At 62.2% G+C, this 16,544-nt stretch overlaps 2 protein-coding genes across 2 annotated transcripts in view; both read left to right on the top strand.

The window, feature by feature from the left end:
- LOC121273813 (low-density lipoprotein receptor-related protein 10-like) overlaps nucleotides 1-6,618 on the top strand; it is a gene marked incomplete at its 3' end in the record, with an annotated part of 54,581 nt that extends 47,963 nt beyond the window's left edge. The window contains exons 4-8 of the mRNA XM_041180963.1: nucleotides 1,550-1,734; nucleotides 2,026-2,408; nucleotides 4,257-5,080; nucleotides 6,163-6,286; nucleotides 6,391-6,618. Of these exons, the coding sequence (XP_041036897.1) occupies nucleotides 1,550-1,734; nucleotides 2,026-2,408; nucleotides 4,257-5,080; nucleotides 6,163-6,286; nucleotides 6,391-6,618 (1,744 nt within the window). The remainder of the gene's footprint in view (nucleotides 1-1,549; nucleotides 1,735-2,025; nucleotides 2,409-4,256; nucleotides 5,081-6,162; nucleotides 6,287-6,390) is intronic.
- A 212-nt stretch (nucleotides 6,619-6,830) lies between these two features.
- On the top strand, nucleotides 6,831-9,506 carry LOC121273814 (low-density lipoprotein receptor-related protein 10-like; the record flags this gene model as incomplete). Its single annotated transcript, XM_041180964.1, has 4 exons — nucleotides 6,831-7,687; nucleotides 8,769-8,892; nucleotides 8,997-9,230; nucleotides 9,294-9,506. Coding segments are annotated over 4 exons (1,428 nt in total), but the record flags the coding sequence as incomplete, so codon positions are not given.
- Between the last annotated feature and the right edge of the window lie 7,038 nt (nucleotides 9,507-16,544).

Genomic DNA, 16,544 nt, shown 5'->3' on the forward strand with positions numbered 1-16,544 from the left:
TGACCTGGAAGGCGCTGCCTGAAAGGGCGGGTGTTCTGGCCCACGCAGTCATTGCTAAGAAAAAATCTCCAGAGGGAAATTTGAAACAACTGTCATAACCAATAATTTTTTAAGTGTTGTGTTTTGAGATGCGACTTTAAATTCAGGAATCAGAGGTTTTACATTAAGCGAAGTGAAACCTTTTATTAATTTACACGGGTTACAATATATATCCACCTGGCTACAAATAATTACCATCATCATTTTTAACAAACCCCCAAACTAATCTCCATTAAGGCAACAGCAACCCGTGGACTTAACCAAACACCAGGCAAAGCACGAAACTAAAATGAGGCTCTTTTCACTTTGGTTCCTGTGGAGCCAGTTGGAGGTTTGCAACTACCGTTTGAGCTCACGTTACCTCTGTTCTGCACACCCAAAAACTACTGAAGTTATACCTACCACCTCCGACTGGATTCGAATTCTCATTGTCCCACCAGCCTCTTTGAACTTCGCCTTTTTAACAAAAGCTACCCCACTCACTGTACCAACTGTATTAGTGATGTAAACATATTGCTTGGTCTCTGCTAGATAGGCATTAGTTTTCACCCCCACTTCTTGAATCCTCTATTCAAAATCGCAAATCTATCTCTCTTCCATATCGAAACTCGTACCTATCAAAGCACCCAGACTAGCTGGGCTTTAATCCAATTAAATTAGGACACATCCACACACACTAAACCTCTATTTCAAATTTGCAGTTCCCACTCCAAACTCCGACGACACCCGGCTCGGTCTCACCACCTCCTCCCCCCCCCCACCCCCCACCCGCCTCTCTGGACTCCTCCACTCTCCAAATTGTCAGACTGCTTACCTGACGGAGATTGCACTAGAGAGAGTGCAGAGGAGATTCACCAGGATGTTGCCTGGGCTGGAGGGTTTTAGTTATGAGGAGAGATTGGATAGACTGGGGTTATTTCCCCCTGGAGCAGAGCAGATTGAGGGGGGGGGGGACATGATTGAGGTGTATAAAATGATGAGGGGCATAGATAGGGTAGATAGGAAGGAACGTTTCCCCCTTGGTGGAGGGATCAATAACCAGGGGGCATAGATTTAAGGTAAGGGGCAGGAGGTTTAGGAGGGGATGTGAGGAAGAATTTTTTCACCCAGAGAGTGGCGGGAACCTGGATCTCGCTGCCTGAAAGGGTGATAGAGGCAGAAACCCTCATAACATTGAAGACGTACTTGGATGTACACTTGCGATGATGCCCATGGCCGTCAAGGCTATGGGCCTAGTGCTGGAAAAAGGGGATTAGAATAGTCAGGTACTTGTTTGACCGGCGCAGACTCGATGGGCCGAGGGGGCTTTTGGAGGGGGATATTGGTGGGAGGGGTAAGGGTGGTGGGGAGGGGTAAGGGTGGTGGGGTGGGGGGGGAGGGTGGGGGGGGGGGGGCGGCGGTGGTGCTGGGGATGGGGGGGGTGGGGTGGGAGATGTCGCTTCTAGCGGTACTAATGCTTTCTTCTCCCCGATGCCCTCTCCCCCGACCCCACCACCCCGCCTCGCCTCAGATTCGTGACCTTTGACCTGGCCTGCCACTTGGGGCACCTGACCCTCTGGACGCCCGGCCGACCTCCCAGCCAGCTCTGCAGCCTCTCCCGCCCGCGACCCTTGACCTTCTCGGGCGGGAGCGTCCATGTCCACCTCCAGGCCGGGCACGGCCTGCGTTCCATGTTCGAGCTGACCTTCGTCAAAGGTGAGGGGTCGTGGTGGGGAGGAGGAGGGGGGGGTGGGGGCGGGGGAGGGGGAGATTGGAGGGGGGGTGGGGGGAGTGGGACAAGGCAAGTGGGCTCTCTCTCCCTCTCTCTCTGCAGGGCCAAAGGTTAAGGGTCGTTGAGAGTCCGCCAGTGCCCTTCTCTCTGATAGGATCGCCCCCGACCTTTCACCCTTCGGGAGCCTTTGACCTTCCCCCTTCCTGCTCCCTCACCATTCCCTCTGGCGTCCCCCGACCCCACTCCAACCTCCTCACCACCCCCCCCCCCGCAAGGATCGACCCTCGGCCCCACTTCAAACTCCGTTTACTCCGACGACGCCCAGCTCGGCCTCACCACCTCCTCCCACCCGCCTCTCTGGACTCCTCCACTCTCCAAATCGTCAGACCGCTTATCCGACGTTCGGTCCCGGAGGAGCGGAGATTCCCTCCGATTGGATTTCGGGAACAGTTCCCCACTCCAAACTCCCCTTTACTCCGACGACGCCCAGCTCGGCCTCACCACCTCCTCCCACCCGCCTCTCTGGACTCCTCCACTCTCCAAATCGTCAAAGCGCTTTTCTGACATTCATTCCCGGAGGAGGGGAGATTCCCTCCGATTGAATATCGGGGAGGCTGAAGCCGCCGTTTTCGGCGCCCACTCCAAACTCCGCTCACAGGTTAACAGCGCCGTCCCTCTCCCCGGCAACAATCTGAGAATAAACCAGTCTCTCCGCACACGCTTGGCGTCACGTTTGACCTCGAGGTGAGCTTCCCACCTCGTATTCTCTCCACCTCGAAGGCCGCCTGTTTCCACCTCGGTACCATCGCCCGGCCGGTCCCCTGTCGCAGCTGATCCACTGCTGAAGCCTTCATCCACACCCTCGTGACCTCCAGGCACGACTGTTCCAACGCAGTCCGGTCTGCTCTCCCCCGACCCACCCTCTGCGAACTTCACCTCGTCCAATACTCTGCGGACCCCCCATGTCCTAACTCACACCGACTCCCTACAACCCTCCCTATCTCTGTAACCTCCTCCAGCCCCCTACGACCCTCCGATATCTCCTCCGATTCCGGTCTCTCGAGCCTCCCCCGATTCCCATCGCTCCGGCATTGGTGGCTGGGCCTTCAGCTGCCTGGGGGGGTCCCTCAGGCTCTGGGAATCCCACCCTGAACCTCTCTGCTCGTACCTCTCCCTCGCTGACTCTCTCCTCCTTTAAGACGCCCCGTTAAACCTCCCTCTTGGACTGAGCGTTCACTCGCCTGCCCCCGATATCTCTGCATGTGGCTGAGTGTCACCTTTTCCTTGATCACACACCTGTGAAAGGCTTTGGGAGGTTACAGGCGCTGTATAAACACAAGTTACAGTGGGAATATCAAGTGTCGGTATCATTGCTGGGATTGTCAATGTTGTTGCATCTCACTCTCTCTCTTTGTCTCCTTTTGTCTCCATCTCCCTCTCTCCGTCTCTCTCCCGCTCCCTCTCTCCCTCCCTCTCCCTCCCTCTACCTCACCCTCCCTCTCTCTCCCTCCCTCTACCTCACCCTCCCTCTCTCTCCCTCCCTCTCCCTCTCTCTCTCTCCCTCTCTCTCTCCCCCTCTCTCTCCCTCCCTCTCTCTCCCTCCCTCTTCCTCTCTCTCCCCCTCTCCCTCTCTCTCTCTCCCTCTCTCTCTCCCTCCTTATCCGCTCCCTCTCTCTCTCTCCCTCCCTCTCCCTCTTCCTCCCTCTCTCCCACTCCCTCTCCATCTCTCTCTCTCTCTCTCTCTCTCTCTCTCTCTCTCTCTCCCTCTCTCTCTCCCCCTCTCTCCCTCTTCCTCCCTCTCTCTCTCCCTCTCTACACTTCCTCCCTCTCTCTCCCTCTCTCTCTCCCCCTCTCTCCCTCTTCCTCCCTCTCCATCTCTCTCCCTCCTTCTCCCTCCCTCTCTCTCCCTCTACCTCACCCTCCCTCTCCCTCCCTCCCTCTCTCTCTCTCCCTCTCTCCCTCCCTCCCTCCCTCTCTCTCTCCGTCTCTCTTTCCCTCTCTCTCTCTCCCCCTCTCTCCCTCTTCCTCCCTCTCTCCCTCCCTCTCCATCTCTCTCCCTCCTTCTCCCTCCCTCTCTCTCCCTCACCCTCCCTCTCTCTCCCTCTACCTCACCCTCCCTCTCTCTCTCTCCCTCTCTCCCTCCCTCCCTCCCTCTCTCTCTCCGTCTCTCTTTCCCTCTCTCTCTCTCCCTCTCTCTCCCTCCCTCTCTCTCTCTCTCTCCATCTCTCTCCCTCCCTCTCTCTCTCTCTCTCCCTCTCTCTCCCTCCCTCTCTCTCTCTCTCCCTCTCTCTCTCCCTCCCTCCCTCTTTCTCCCTCCCTCCCTCCCTCTCTCCGCAGGTTCCGAGTGCCAGACCGGCTGGACCCTCTGCGGGGACGGCGACTGCGTCCCCTCCTCTCTGCCCTGCGGCCCCTCTACCCCCCTCCCCCAGCTCCTCCCCCTCCCCCAACCCCACCCCCACCCCCACCCCCCCCCCCTCCCCCTCCCCCACCCCTGCCGGGGACCCAGCGCCTGGGGGGCTTCTTCGGCTCCTTCTCCTCGCCCGATTCCCGGCTGCCCGCCGGGGCCTGGCGCCCTCCTTGCCGGTGCCGCTGGAACCTGGATCCGGGGGACCCCCGGCCGTTGCTGCTAACCTTCCGGGGCCTGGCGCTGGGGCCGGGGGACCTGCTGGAGGTGCGGGAGGGGGGCGGGGTGGGGGAGGAGTTGGGCGGGGGCCGGTTGCTAGGCAGCTTGAGCGGCCGGGGGGCGTCCCGTCTGCTGGTCGCCTCGGGGTCGGCTTGGGTGGGGTACATCTCGGGGGGCGGGTGGGGCACTGGCGGGTTCAACGCCACCTACCAGGTGAGGGGCTACTGCCTTCCCGGGGAGCTCCCGTGCCGCGATGGGGGCGCTCCGGCCTGCTTCGAGCCTGGCCAGCGGTGCGATGGGCGCTGGGACTGCGAGGAGGGGGCCGACGAGGAGGGGTGCGGGGGCTGCCCCGCCGGGCGCTACCCCTGCGGGGGCGGGGGTGGGGGTGGGGGAGCCTGCTACGGCGCCGCCGACCGCTGCAACTACCAGACCTACTGCCCGGGCGGGGCGGACGAGCGGGGCTGCCGGAGGTGCCGCAGGGGCACCTTCCGCTGCGCCGATGGGCGCTGCATCTTCGAGGCCTGGGTCTGCGACGGGCAGCCGGACTGCGCCGACGCCAGCGACGAGAGGGACTGCGCCCGGCGGCGCCCCCTGCCCCGCAAGGTGGCCACCGCAGCCGCGGTGGGCAGCCTGGTCTGCGGCCTCCTCCTGGTGGTGGCCCTCGGCTGCACCTGCAAACTCTACTCGCTCCGGACCGGACACTACAGGTGAGGAGGGAGCGAGGGAGGGCCGACTCGGGGAGGGTCAACTCTTGGCGGGTCAACTCTGGGAGGGTCAACTCCGGGACGGTCAACTCCGGGCGGGTCAACTCCGGGCGGGTCAACTCCGGGAGGGTCAGCTCCGGGAGGTTCAACTCCGGGAGGGTCAACTCCGGGAGGTTCAACTCCGGGAGGGTCAACTCCAGGAGGGTCAATTCTTGGTGGGTCAACTCTGAGAGGGTCAACTCTTGGAACGTCAACTCTGGGATGGTCAACTCTTTGTGGGTCAACTCTGAGAGGGTCAACTCTGGGAGGGTCAACTCTGGGAGGGTCAACTCTTTGTGGGTCAACTCCGGGAGGGTCAACTCCGGGAGGTTCAACTCCGGGAGGGTCAACTCCAGGAGGGTCAATTCTTGGTGGGTCAACTCTGAGAGGGTCAACTCTTGGAACGTCAACTCTGGGATGGTCAACTCTTTGTGGGTCAACTCTGAGAGGGTCAACTCTGGGAGGTCAACTCCGGGAGGGTCAACTCCGGGAGCGTCATCTCTTGGAGGGTCACCTCTTGGATGGTCAACTCTGGGAGGGTCAACTCCGGGAGGGTCAACTCCGGGAGGGTCGACACCGGGAGGGTCGACACCGGGAGGGTCGACTCCGGGAGGGTCAACTCCGGGAGGGTCAAGTCCGGGAGGGTCAGGTTTTGGAGGGTCATGTCTTGGAGGGTCAGGTCTTGGAGGTCAACTCTTGGAGGTCAACTCTTGGAGCGTCAACTCCGGGAGGTCAACTCTTGGAGGTCAACCCTGGGAGGGCCAACTCTTGGAGGGTCAACTCCAGGAGCATCAACTCCGGGATGGTCAACTCTGGGATGGTCAACTCTTGGAGGGTCAACTCTTGGAGGGTCAACTCTTGGAGGGTCAACTCCAGATCTAAACCCGTGCTGTACCTGTCCTGGGAGTGTTTGATGAGGACAGTGTAGATGGAGATTTACTCCGTATCTATCCCCGTGCTGTACCTGTCCTGGGAGTGTTTGATGGGGATGGTGTAGAGGGAGCTTTACTCTGTATCTAACCCCGTGCTGTCTCCTGTCCGTGCAGGTTGCTGACCCCTCTGGCCCACCTCGAGGCTGCCCAGCGTCGGGCTCCCCCCTCCTACGGGGAGCTAATCGCTCAGGGAGCCATTCCGCCCGTCGAAGACTTTCCCACTGAGAACCCCAACGATGTAAGTCCCTCGTCGCCGGTCGCGTTGTCGGTCGGTGCGCCGGGTGTGGGGGATACCTTGAGTAACGTTGTCCTTCTCTCTTTCTCTCTCCTCCCTCCCTCCAGACCTCGGTCATCGGGAACATCCGCTCGATCCTCCAGCTGCTCCGTCAGGAACCCCCTCACCGGCCTTCCCGCCGCAGCCGGCGCCGGAGCCGCTTCATGCGCCGCTTGTTCCGCCGCATCCGCCGGATTCGCCTCTGCTCCCTCCTGAGACCCTCCTCCGCCCGGGGGCCTCGCCCGGCCGAGCCGGCTGTGGGCCAGGGTCCCGCGGGGTCTGCCCCAACCCCCGCCACCCCCCTCCCCCTCCTCCTCCTCCTCCTCCTCCTCCCGCCATGCCCCATCCTCCTCCTCCTCCTCCCAGGCCCTCCCGCTCCCTCGCAAGTTCCCTCTCCTGGACGGCGCCCCTCGCCCCACCGCCCCCTCAGCGGAGGGCCCCTCCCCCGACCCGGACCCCTCGTGGGCGAGGTCCGGCCGCCAGGCCCCCCCACCCCCACCCCCACCCCCTCCCCCTCCCCCACCCCTGCCGGGGGACCCAGCGCCTGGGGGGCTTCTTCGGCTCCTTCTCCTCGCCCGATTCCCGGCTGCCCGCCGGGGCCTGGCGCCCTCCTTGCCGGTGCCGCTGGAACCTGGATCCGGGGGACCCCCGGCCGTTGCTGCTAACCTTCCGGGGCCTGGCGCTGGGGCCGGGGGACCTGCTGGAGGTGCGGGAGGGGGGCGGGGTGGGGGAGGAGTTGGGCGGGGGCCGGTTGCTAGGCAGCTTGAGCGGCCGGGGGGCGTCCCGTCTGCTGGTCGCCTCGGGGTCGGCTTGGGTGGGGTACATCTCGGGGGGCGGGTGGGGCACTGGCGGGTTCAACGCCACCTACCAGGTGAGGGGCTACTGCCTTCCCGGGGAGCTCCCGTGCCGCGATGGGGGCGCTCCGGCCTGCTTCGAGCCTGGCCAGCGGTGCGATGGGCGCTGGGACTGCGAGGAGGGGGCCGACGAGGAGGGGTGCGGGGGCTGCCCCGCCGGGCGCTACCCCTGCGGGGGCGGGGGTGGGGGTGGGGGAGCCTGCTACGGCGCCGCCGACCGCTGCAACTACCAGACCTACTGCCCGGGCGGGGCGGACGAGCGGGGCTGCCGGAGGTGCCGCAGGGGCACCTTCCGCTGCGCCGATGGGCGCTGCATCTTCGAGGCCTGGGTCTGCGACGGGCAGCCGGACTGCGCCGACGCCAGCGACGAGAGGGACTGCGCCCGGCGGCGCCCCCTGCCCCGCAAGGTGGCCACCGCAGCCGCGGTGGGCAGCCTGGTCTGCGGCCTCCTCCTGGTGGTGGCCCTCGGCTGCACCTGCAAACTCTACTCGCTCCGGACCGGACACTACAGGTGAGGAGGGAGCGAGGGAGGGCCGACTCGGGGAGGGTCAACTCTTGGCGGGTCAACTCTGGGAGGGTCAACTCCGGGACGGTCAACTCCGGGCGGGTCAACTCCGGGCGGGTCAACTCCGGGAGGGTCAGCTCCGGGAGGTTCAACTCCGGGAGGGTCAACTCCGGGAGGTTCAACTCCGGGAGGGTCAACTCCAGGAGGGTCAATTCTTGGTGGGTCAACTCTGAGAGGGTCAACTCTTGGAACGTCAACTCTGGGATGGTCAACTCTTTGTGGGTCAACTCTGAGAGGGTCAACTCTGGGAGGGTCAACTCTGGGAGGGTCAACTCTTTGTGGGTCAACTCCGGGAGGGTCAACTCCGGGAGGTTCAACTCCGGGAGGGTCAACTCCAGGAGGGTCAATTCTTGGTGGGTCAACTCTGAGAGGGTCAACTCTTGGAACGTCAACTCTGGATGGTCAACTCTTTGTGGGTCAACTCTGAGAGGGTCAACTCTGGGAGGTCAACTCCGGGAGGGTCAACTCCGGGAGCGTCATCTCTTGGAGGGTCACCTCTTGGATGGTCAACTCTGGGAGGGTCAACTCCGGGAGGGTCAACTCCGGGAGGGTCGACACCGGGAGGGTCGACACCGGGAGGGTCGACTCCGGGAGGGTCAACTCCGGGAGGGTCAAGTCCGGGAGGGTCAGGTTTTGGAGGGTCATGTCTTGGAGGGTCAGGTCTTGGAGGTCAACTCTTGGAGGTCAACTCTTGGAGCGTCAACTCCGGGAGGTCAACTCTTGGAGGTCAACCCTGGGAGGGCCAACTCTTGGAGGGTCAACTCCAGGAGCATCAACTCCGGGATGGTCAACTCTGGGATGGTCAACTCTTGGAGGGTCAACTCTTGGAGGGTCAACTCTTGGAGGGTCAACTCCAGATCTAAACCCGTGCTGTACCTGTCCTGGGAGTGTTTGATGAGGACAGTGTAGATGGAGATTTACTCCGTATCTATCCCCGTGCTGTACCTGTCCTGGGAGTGTTTGATGGGGATGGTGTAGAGGGAGCTTTACTCTGTATCTAACCCCGTGCTGTCTCCTGTCCGTGCAGGTTGCTGACCCCTCTGGCCCACCTCGAGGCTGCCCAGCGTCGGGCTCCCCCCTCCTACGGGGAGCTAATCGCTCAGGGAGCCATTCCGCCCGTCGAAGACTTTCCCACTGAGAACCCCAACGATGTAAGTCCCTCGTCGCCGGTCGCGTTGTCGGTCGGTGCGCCGGGTGTGGGGGATACCTTGAGTAACGTTGTCCTTCTCTCTTTCTCTCTCCTCCCTCCCTCCAGACCTCGGTCATCGGGAACATCCGCTCGATCCTCCAGCTGCTCCGTCAGGAACCCCCTCACCGGCCTTCCCGCCGCAGCCGGCGCCGGAGCCGCTTCATGCGCCGCTTGTTCCGCCGCATCCGCCGGATTCGCCTCTGCTCCCTCCTGAGACCCTCCTCCGCCCGGGGGCCTCGCCCGGCCGAGCCGGCTGTGGGCCAGGGTCCCGCGGGGTCTGCCCCAACCCCCGCCACCCCCTCCCCCTCCTCCTCCTCCTCCTCCTCCTCCCGCCATGCCCCATCCTCCTCCTCCTCCTCCCAGGCCCTCCCGCTCCCTCGCAAGTTCCCTCTCCTGGACGGCGCCCCTCGCCCCACCGCCCCCTCAGCGGAGGGCCCCTCCCCCGACCCGGACCCCTCGTGGGCGAGGTCCGGCCGCCAGGCCGAGGTCTCAGCCGGCGATGTCCTCCTGCTGCCCCTCGGTGACCCCTCCCCCGGGGAGGTCGCCCACGACGACCGGGAAGCGCTGCTCTGTTGACCCTCCCCCCCCCACCTTTTTTTGTTATTTGCATCCCCCCCACCCCACTCCCCTCCCCACCTTCCCGCCGCCCACCGTTCGAGGGCACAGTGCGATCCCGTGGAACCGCGGGCTTGCGCTGCCCCAAAACCTGCTCCGTTTCTCGCTCGATCACCCCCCCCCCCCCCACTAGGAAATTGTCCGCAGGAGTGAGTTTACTCCCCGTCCCCTCCCCCCGTGTAGCCAGGAGGGGGAGGGGGGAGCTGCCCGAGGGTGGGGAGGTGGGGTAAGAGGAGGGGAGGGAGTGAGGGGGGGAGAGAGGGAGAGAGCGGGGGGAGAGGGAGAGAGCGGGGGGAGAGAGAGGGCGGGGGGAGATGAGAGAGGGAGAGAGCGGGGGGAGAGGGAGAGAGCGGGGGGAGAGGGAGAGAGCGGGGGGAGAGGGAGAGAGCGGGGGGAGAGGGAGAGAGCGGGGGGAGAGGGAGAGAGCGGGGGGAGTAGGGGGAGAGGGAGAGAGCGGGGGGAGAGAGAGAGAGCGGGGGGAGAGAGAGGGCGGGGGGAGATGAGAGAGGGAGAGAGCGGGGGGAGAGGGAGAGAGCGGGGGGAGTAGGGGGAGAGGGAGAGAGCGGGGGGAGAGAGAGAGAGCGGGGGGAGAGAGAGGGCGGGGGGAGATGAGAGAGGGAGAGAGCGGGGGGAGAGGGAGAGAGCGGGGGGAGATGAGAGAGGGAGAGAGCGGGGGGAGAGGGAGAGAGCGGGGGGAGTAGGGGGAGAGGGAGAGAGCGGGGGGGAGAGAGAGAGAGCGGGGGGAGAGAGAGGGCGGGGGGAGATGAGAGAGGGAGAGAGCGGGGGGAGAGGGAGAGAGCGGGGGGAGTAGGGGGAGAGGGAGAGAGCGGGGGGAGTAGGGGGAGAGGGAGAGAGCGGGGGGAGAGAGAGAGAGAGCGGGGGGAGAGAGAGGGCGGGGGGAGATGAGAGAGGGAGAGAGCGGGGGGAGAGGGAGAGAGCGGGGGGAGTAGGGGGAGAGGGAGAGAGCGGGGGGAGAGAGAGAGCGGGGGGAGAGAGAGGGCGGGGGGAGATGAGAGAGGGAGAGAGCGGGGGGAGAGGGAGAGAGCGGGGGGAGATGAGAGAGGGAGAGAGCGGGGGGAGAGAGAGAGAGAGCGGGGGGGAGAGAGAGGGCGGGGGGAGATGAGAGAGGGAGAGAGCGGGGGGAGAGGGAGAGAGCGGGGGGAGATGAGAGAGGGAGAGAGTGGGGGGAGAGAGAGAGAGCGGGGGGAGAGAGAGGGAGGGGGGAGATGAGGGAGGGAGAGAGTAGGGGGGAGAGGGAGAGAGCGGGGGGAGAGGGAGAGAGCGGGGGGAGATGAGAGAGGGAGAGAGCGGGGGGAGAGAGAGAGAGCGGGGGGAGAGGGAGAGAGCGGGGGGAGATGAGAGAGGGAGAGAGCGGGGGGAGAGAGAGAGAGCGGGGGGAGATGAGAGAGGGAGAGAGCGGGGGGAGAGGGAGAGAGCGGGGGGAGATGAGGGAGGGAGAGAGTAGGGGGGAGAGGGAGAGAGCGGGGGGAGAGGGAGAGAGCGGGGGGGAGATGAGAGAGGGAGAGAGCGGGGGGAGAGAGAGAGAGCGGGGGGAGAGAGAGGGAGGGGGGAGATGAGGGCAGGAACTCCTGCCCATCCAGCCCCTGCCCTGTCAATCTGTTACTCAGAGAGGCTGTGGGATTAAATACTCCCCTGGGTAACATCCTCTCTGTCCATCGCACTTCATATCTCCCTCTCTGTCTCTCTCTCTCTCTCTCCAACTCTCTCTCTCCTGTCTGTCTCCAACTTTCTCTCTCTCCAATTCTCTCTGTCTCTCTCCTTCGGTCTGTCTCCAACTCTCTCTCTCCTTCGGTCTGTCTCCAACTCTCTCTCTCCAATTCTCTCTGTCTCTCTCCTTCGGTCTGTCTCCAACTCTCTCTCTCCAATTCTCTCTGTCTCTCTCCTTCGGTCTGTCTCCAACTCTCTCTCTCCAATTCTCTCTGTCTCTCTCCTTCGGTCTGTCTCCAACTCTCTCTCTCCAATTCTCTCTGTCTCTCTCCTTCGGTCTGTCTCCAACTCTCTCTCTCCAATTCTCTCTGTCTCTCTCCTTCGGTCTGTCTCCAACTCTCTCTCTCCAATTCTCTCTGTCTCTCTCTCTCTCTCTCTCTCTCCAACTCTCTCTCTCCTTCTGTCTGTCTCCAACTCTCTCTGTCTCTCTCCTTCGGTCTGTCTCCAACTCTCTCTCTCCAATTCTCTCTGTCTCTCTCTCTCTCTCTCTCTCTCCAACTCTCTCTCTCCTTCTGTCTGTCTCCAACTCTCTCTGTCTCTCTCCTTCGGTCTGTCTCCAACTCTCTCTCTCTCCAATTCTCTCTGTCTCTCTCCTTCGGTCTGTCTCCAACTCTCTCTCTCCAATTCTCTCTGTCTCTCTCTCTCTCTCTCTCTCTCCAACTCTCTCTCTCCTTCTGTCTGTCTCCAACTCTCTCTGTCTCTCTCCTTCGGTCTGTCTCCAACTCTCTCTCTCTCCAATTCTCTCTGTCTCTCTCCTTCGGTCTGTCTCCAACTCTCTCTCTCCTTCGGTCTGTCTCCAACTCTCTCTCTCCAATTCTCTCTGTCTCTCTCCTTCGGTCTGTCTCCAACTCTCTCTCTCCAATTCTCTCTGTCTCTCTCCTTCGGTCTGTCTCCAACTCTCTCTCTCCAATTCTCTCTGTCTCTCTCCTTCGGTCTGTCTCCAACTCTCTCTCTCCAATTCTCTCTGTCTCTCTCCTTCGGTCTGTCTCCAACTCTCTCTCTCCAATTCTCTCTGTCTCTCTCCTTCGGTCTGTCTCCAACTCTCTCTCTCCAATTCTCTCTGTCTCTCTCTCTCTCTCTCTCTCTCCAACTCTCTCTCTCCTTCTGTCTGTCTCCAACTCTCTCTGTCTCTCTCCTTCGGTCTGTCTCCAACTCTCTCTCTCTCCAATTCTCTCTGTCTCTCTCCTTCGGTCTGTCTCCAACTCTCTCTCCAACTCTCTCTCTTCGGTCTGTCTCCAACTCTCTATCCAACTCTCTCTCTTCTGTCTGTCTCCAACTCTCTCTCTCTCCAATTCTCTCTGTCTCTCTCCTTCAGTCTGTCTCCAACTCTCTCTCCAACTCTCTCTCTCCAATTCTCTCTGTCTCTCTCCTTCGGTCTGTCTCCAACTCTCTCTGTCTCTCTCTGTCTCTCTCTCCAACTCCTCTCTGTCTCTCTCCTTCGGTCTGTCTCCAACTCTCTCTCTCTTTCGCTCTCTGCCTTTCTCCCTCCCTCTCTCTCTCTGCACATCTCTCTCTGTCCCTCTCTCCCTCTCCCTGTGTGTCTCTCAGTCTCTCTCGCTCACACTCCCTCTCCTGCTCTCAGGTCAGGGGTGACGGGTTGAGGTCAAGGGGTGATGGGGTGGGTTGAGGTCAGGGGGTGACGAGGCGAGGCGAGGTCAGGGGGTGACGGGGAGTGGTCAGGGGGTGACGAGGCGAGGCGAGGTCAGGGGGTGACGGGGAGAGGTCAGGGGGTGACGAGGCGAGGCGAGGTCAGGGGGTGACGGGGAGAGGTCAGGGGGTGACGAGGCGAGGCGAGGTCAGGGGGTGACGGGGAGAGGTCAGGGGGTGACGAGGCGAGGCGAGGGGGTGAGTCGAGGAGCTGCTGGCGATCGAGACTCGCCGAGACTCCTGCCCTTGGAGACTGACCTGCTGACCTGCTCCAGATTTTTAAGCAGAGTAAATTCTATTATATATTTTATGGGTGGATGGGTTTGGGTGCGGGTGTGTCTGTGTGTGTGTGTGTGTGTGTGTGTGTCTGTGTGAGGGGACCGTGGGTGGGTGGGGGGGCAAGGGGTACTGCGCAGTGTGACCCTCCTGCCCTGAGCGAGGCTCTGGTGGAGGGGGGGGGGGAGGTGTAACTTCCTCCCTCCCTCCCTCCATCCCTCCCTCCCTCCCTCCCTCCCTCCCAGCACATCCTGAGGTGAGGTCCAAAGCTGGGGACCGTCTACCAGATGTTCCAGTGGCGAGTTGGCACCTGGGGCTAATAAATTCCTCTACGATTTCGATGCAACCTCCTGTGTCCTGCTGGTCATTCAACGTTTTACCGCCCAAGGTCAGGGAGGGGAGGGAGAAGGGTTGGGGGGGAGAGTGGGGGTGGGGGTGGGGGAGAGGCCGGGGGTTGGGGGGGGGGGGTGGTGGTGAAAGGTGAGGGGGTTAGAGGTGGGGGGGAGGGGGCAGAGAGGCAGGAGTGTCCGAGGGGGTGAGGGCAGGAGAGGTGGGGGGCAGATGAGGTGGGGGTGTGGGGGTTGGGGGCAGGAGAGGTGGGGGGCAGATGAGGTGGGGGTGTGGGGGTTGGGGGCAGGAGAGGTGGGGGGCAGATGAGGTGGGGGTGTGGGGGTTGGGGGCAGGAGAGGTGGGGGGCAGATGAGGTGGGGGTGTGGGGGTTGGGGGCAGATGAGTTGGGGGTGTGGGGGTTGGGGGCAGATGAGTTGGGGGTGTGGGGGTTGGGGGCAGATGAGGTGGGGGTGTGGGGGTTGGGGGCAGGAGAGGTGGGGGGCAGATGAGGTAGGGGTGTGGGGGTTGGGGGTGTGGGGGTTGGGGGCAGATGAGTTGGGGGTGTGGGGTTTGGGGGCAGTTGAGTTGGGGGTGTGGGTGTTGGGGGCAGATGAGGTGGGGGTGTGGGGGTTGGGGGTGTGGGGGTTGGGGGCAGATGAGTTGGGGGTGTGGGGGTTGGGGGCAGATGAGTTGGGGGTGTGGGGGTTGGGGGCAGATGAGTTGGGGGTGTGGGGGTTGGGGGCAGATGAGTTGGGGGTGTGGGGGTTGGGGGCAGATGAGTTGGGGGTGTGGGGGTTGGGGGCAGATGAGTTGGGGGTGTGGGGGTTGGGGGTGTGGGGGTTGGGGGCAGATGAGTTGGGGGTGTGGGGTTTGGGGGCAGTTGAGTTGGGGGTGTGGGTGTTGGGGGCAGATGAGGTGGGGGTGTGGGGGTTGGGGGCAGATGAGGTGGGGGTGTGGGGGTTGGGGGTGTGGGGGTTGGGGGCAGATGAGTTGGGGGTGTGGGGGTTGGGGGCAGATGAGTTGGGGGTGTGGGGGTTGGGGGCAGATGAGTTGGGGGTGTGGGGGTTGGGGGCAGATGAGTTGGGGGTGTGGGGGTTGGGGGCAGATGAGTTGGGGGTGTGGGGGTTGGGGGTGTGGGGGTTGGGGGCAGATGAGTTGGGGGTGTGGGGGTTGGGGGCAGGAGAGGTGGGGGGCAGATGAGTTGGGGGTGTGGGGGTTGGGGGCAGATGAGTTGGGGGTGTGGGGGTTGGGGGCAGATGAGTTGGGGGTGTGGGGGTTGGGGGCAGATGAGTTGGGGGTGTGGGGGTTGGGGGTGTGGGGGTTGGGGGCAGATGAGGTTGGGGTTGAGGACAGATGAGGTGGGGGTGAGGGCATGAGAGGTGGGGGGGCAGATGAGGTGGGGGTGAGGGCATGAGAGGTGGGGGGGCAGATGAGGTGGGGGGGCAGATGAGGTGGGGGGGCAGATGAGGTGGGGGGGCAGATGAGGTGGGGGGGTGAGGGCATGAGAGGTGGGGGGGCAGATGAGGTGGGGGTGAGGGCATGAGAGTTGGGGGGGCAGATGAGGTGGGGGGGCAGATGAGGTGGGGGGGCAGATGAGGTGGGGGGGTGAGGGCATGAGAGGTGGGGGGCAGATGAGGTGGCGGTCGAGGGCAGGAGAGGTGGGGGGGGTGAGGGCAGGAGAGGTGGGGGTGTGCTGGGGGCGTGAGGGCGGAGGAGAGGGCGGGGGAGGGGGGAGGTATGGGGGGCCGGGGGAGGGGGGAGGGGCAGAGGTTGGGGGATGGGGGAGAAGTGTTGGGGAGGTGACACACGGTAGGGAATTGGTGGTCAGAGAGAGACAGAGACAGCGGCGAGGCGTCGACAATACACATGGGAACCATCCTCGTGAACCACGCAAAGCATTCATCAGGAAGACACCCTTCTCCCCGAGGACAATCCCCACAATGGAACAAGCTGCCGAGGTAAATACTCGCATCCGCACCCCCCCCACCCCCCACCCCAATCACCCCCAGTCACTGGAACTCTGCAAGACCCAGCTTTAGACTATTTCGATGAGACGGGGATTAATTCATGACTGTGATCGCCGCATTGAATTTCACCTTCAGTGGGAGGGTGAGAAGAGTGGGTCTGAGACTAGTGTGCTAAACCGAAGTAAAGCCCACGGCAAGGAGACGAAGACAGAGTTGGCTGAAGTGAATTGGGAAATCGGGTTACAGAGAGACGCAGCGGCAAACGTTTAAGGCGAACCTCAGCAAAGGTCCTTTCCAGTGAGAGAGAGAGAGGGGCTCTAGGAGAAGGGCACGTCATCTGTGGCTCTCTAAGGAAGTTAAAGACAGGATCAACTCTGAAAGAAAAAAGGCGTAACGCGTGGTAGGGGAGAGAGGAACTTGGAATCACTGCAGTCGCCGGGGAAAGGGGGACTGAGAGAAGTTTCCCTTTTCCGTCCAAAGGAACCATCATTGGGTTAACTTTTTGAAGGTAAACTCACTCCCGAGACGTCTCCCCCAGTGACTTTTTGACTGGGCGCCTGTGGGAGTTTTCCCTGGACTTTATCTTGAAAGCCCCTCAGCTTCTTAAAAACTAGTTTCAACTCATTTGAAGAAATTTATCTTTCCGGTTGAACTTTTGTAACAAAACCAAATAATTTAAGTTCTCTTCAAAGATGTTCCTCCATAGAACTTGCAGCGAGTTGGCCAATATCTATCTGAATGAGTTTTATCTTATTGCACAGAATCTCACAGAGTGCAGAAGAGGCCCTTCGGCCCATCGAGTCTGTACCGGACACCGTGAGAAACCCCTGACCTACCTCCCTAACCCCACTGACCAGCACTTGGCCCCCACAGCCTCGAACGTTAGGAGGTGCCAAGCGCTTGTCCAGGGGCTTTTTAAAGGGTGTGAGGCTAACCCACCCTCCACCACCCTCCCAGGCAGCGCATTCCACACCCTCACCACCCTCTGGGTAAGAAAGTTTCTCCCCACATCCCCCCCTAAACCTCCTGCCCCTCACCTTGAACTTATGCC

This window comes from Carcharodon carcharias, assembly GCF_017639515.1.
Source record: "Carcharodon carcharias isolate sCarCar2 chromosome 27 unlocalized genomic scaffold, sCarCar2.pri SUPER_27_unloc_13, whole genome shotgun sequence".
Classification (NCBI taxonomy): domain Eukaryota; kingdom Metazoa; phylum Chordata; class Chondrichthyes; order Lamniformes; family Lamnidae; genus Carcharodon; species Carcharodon carcharias.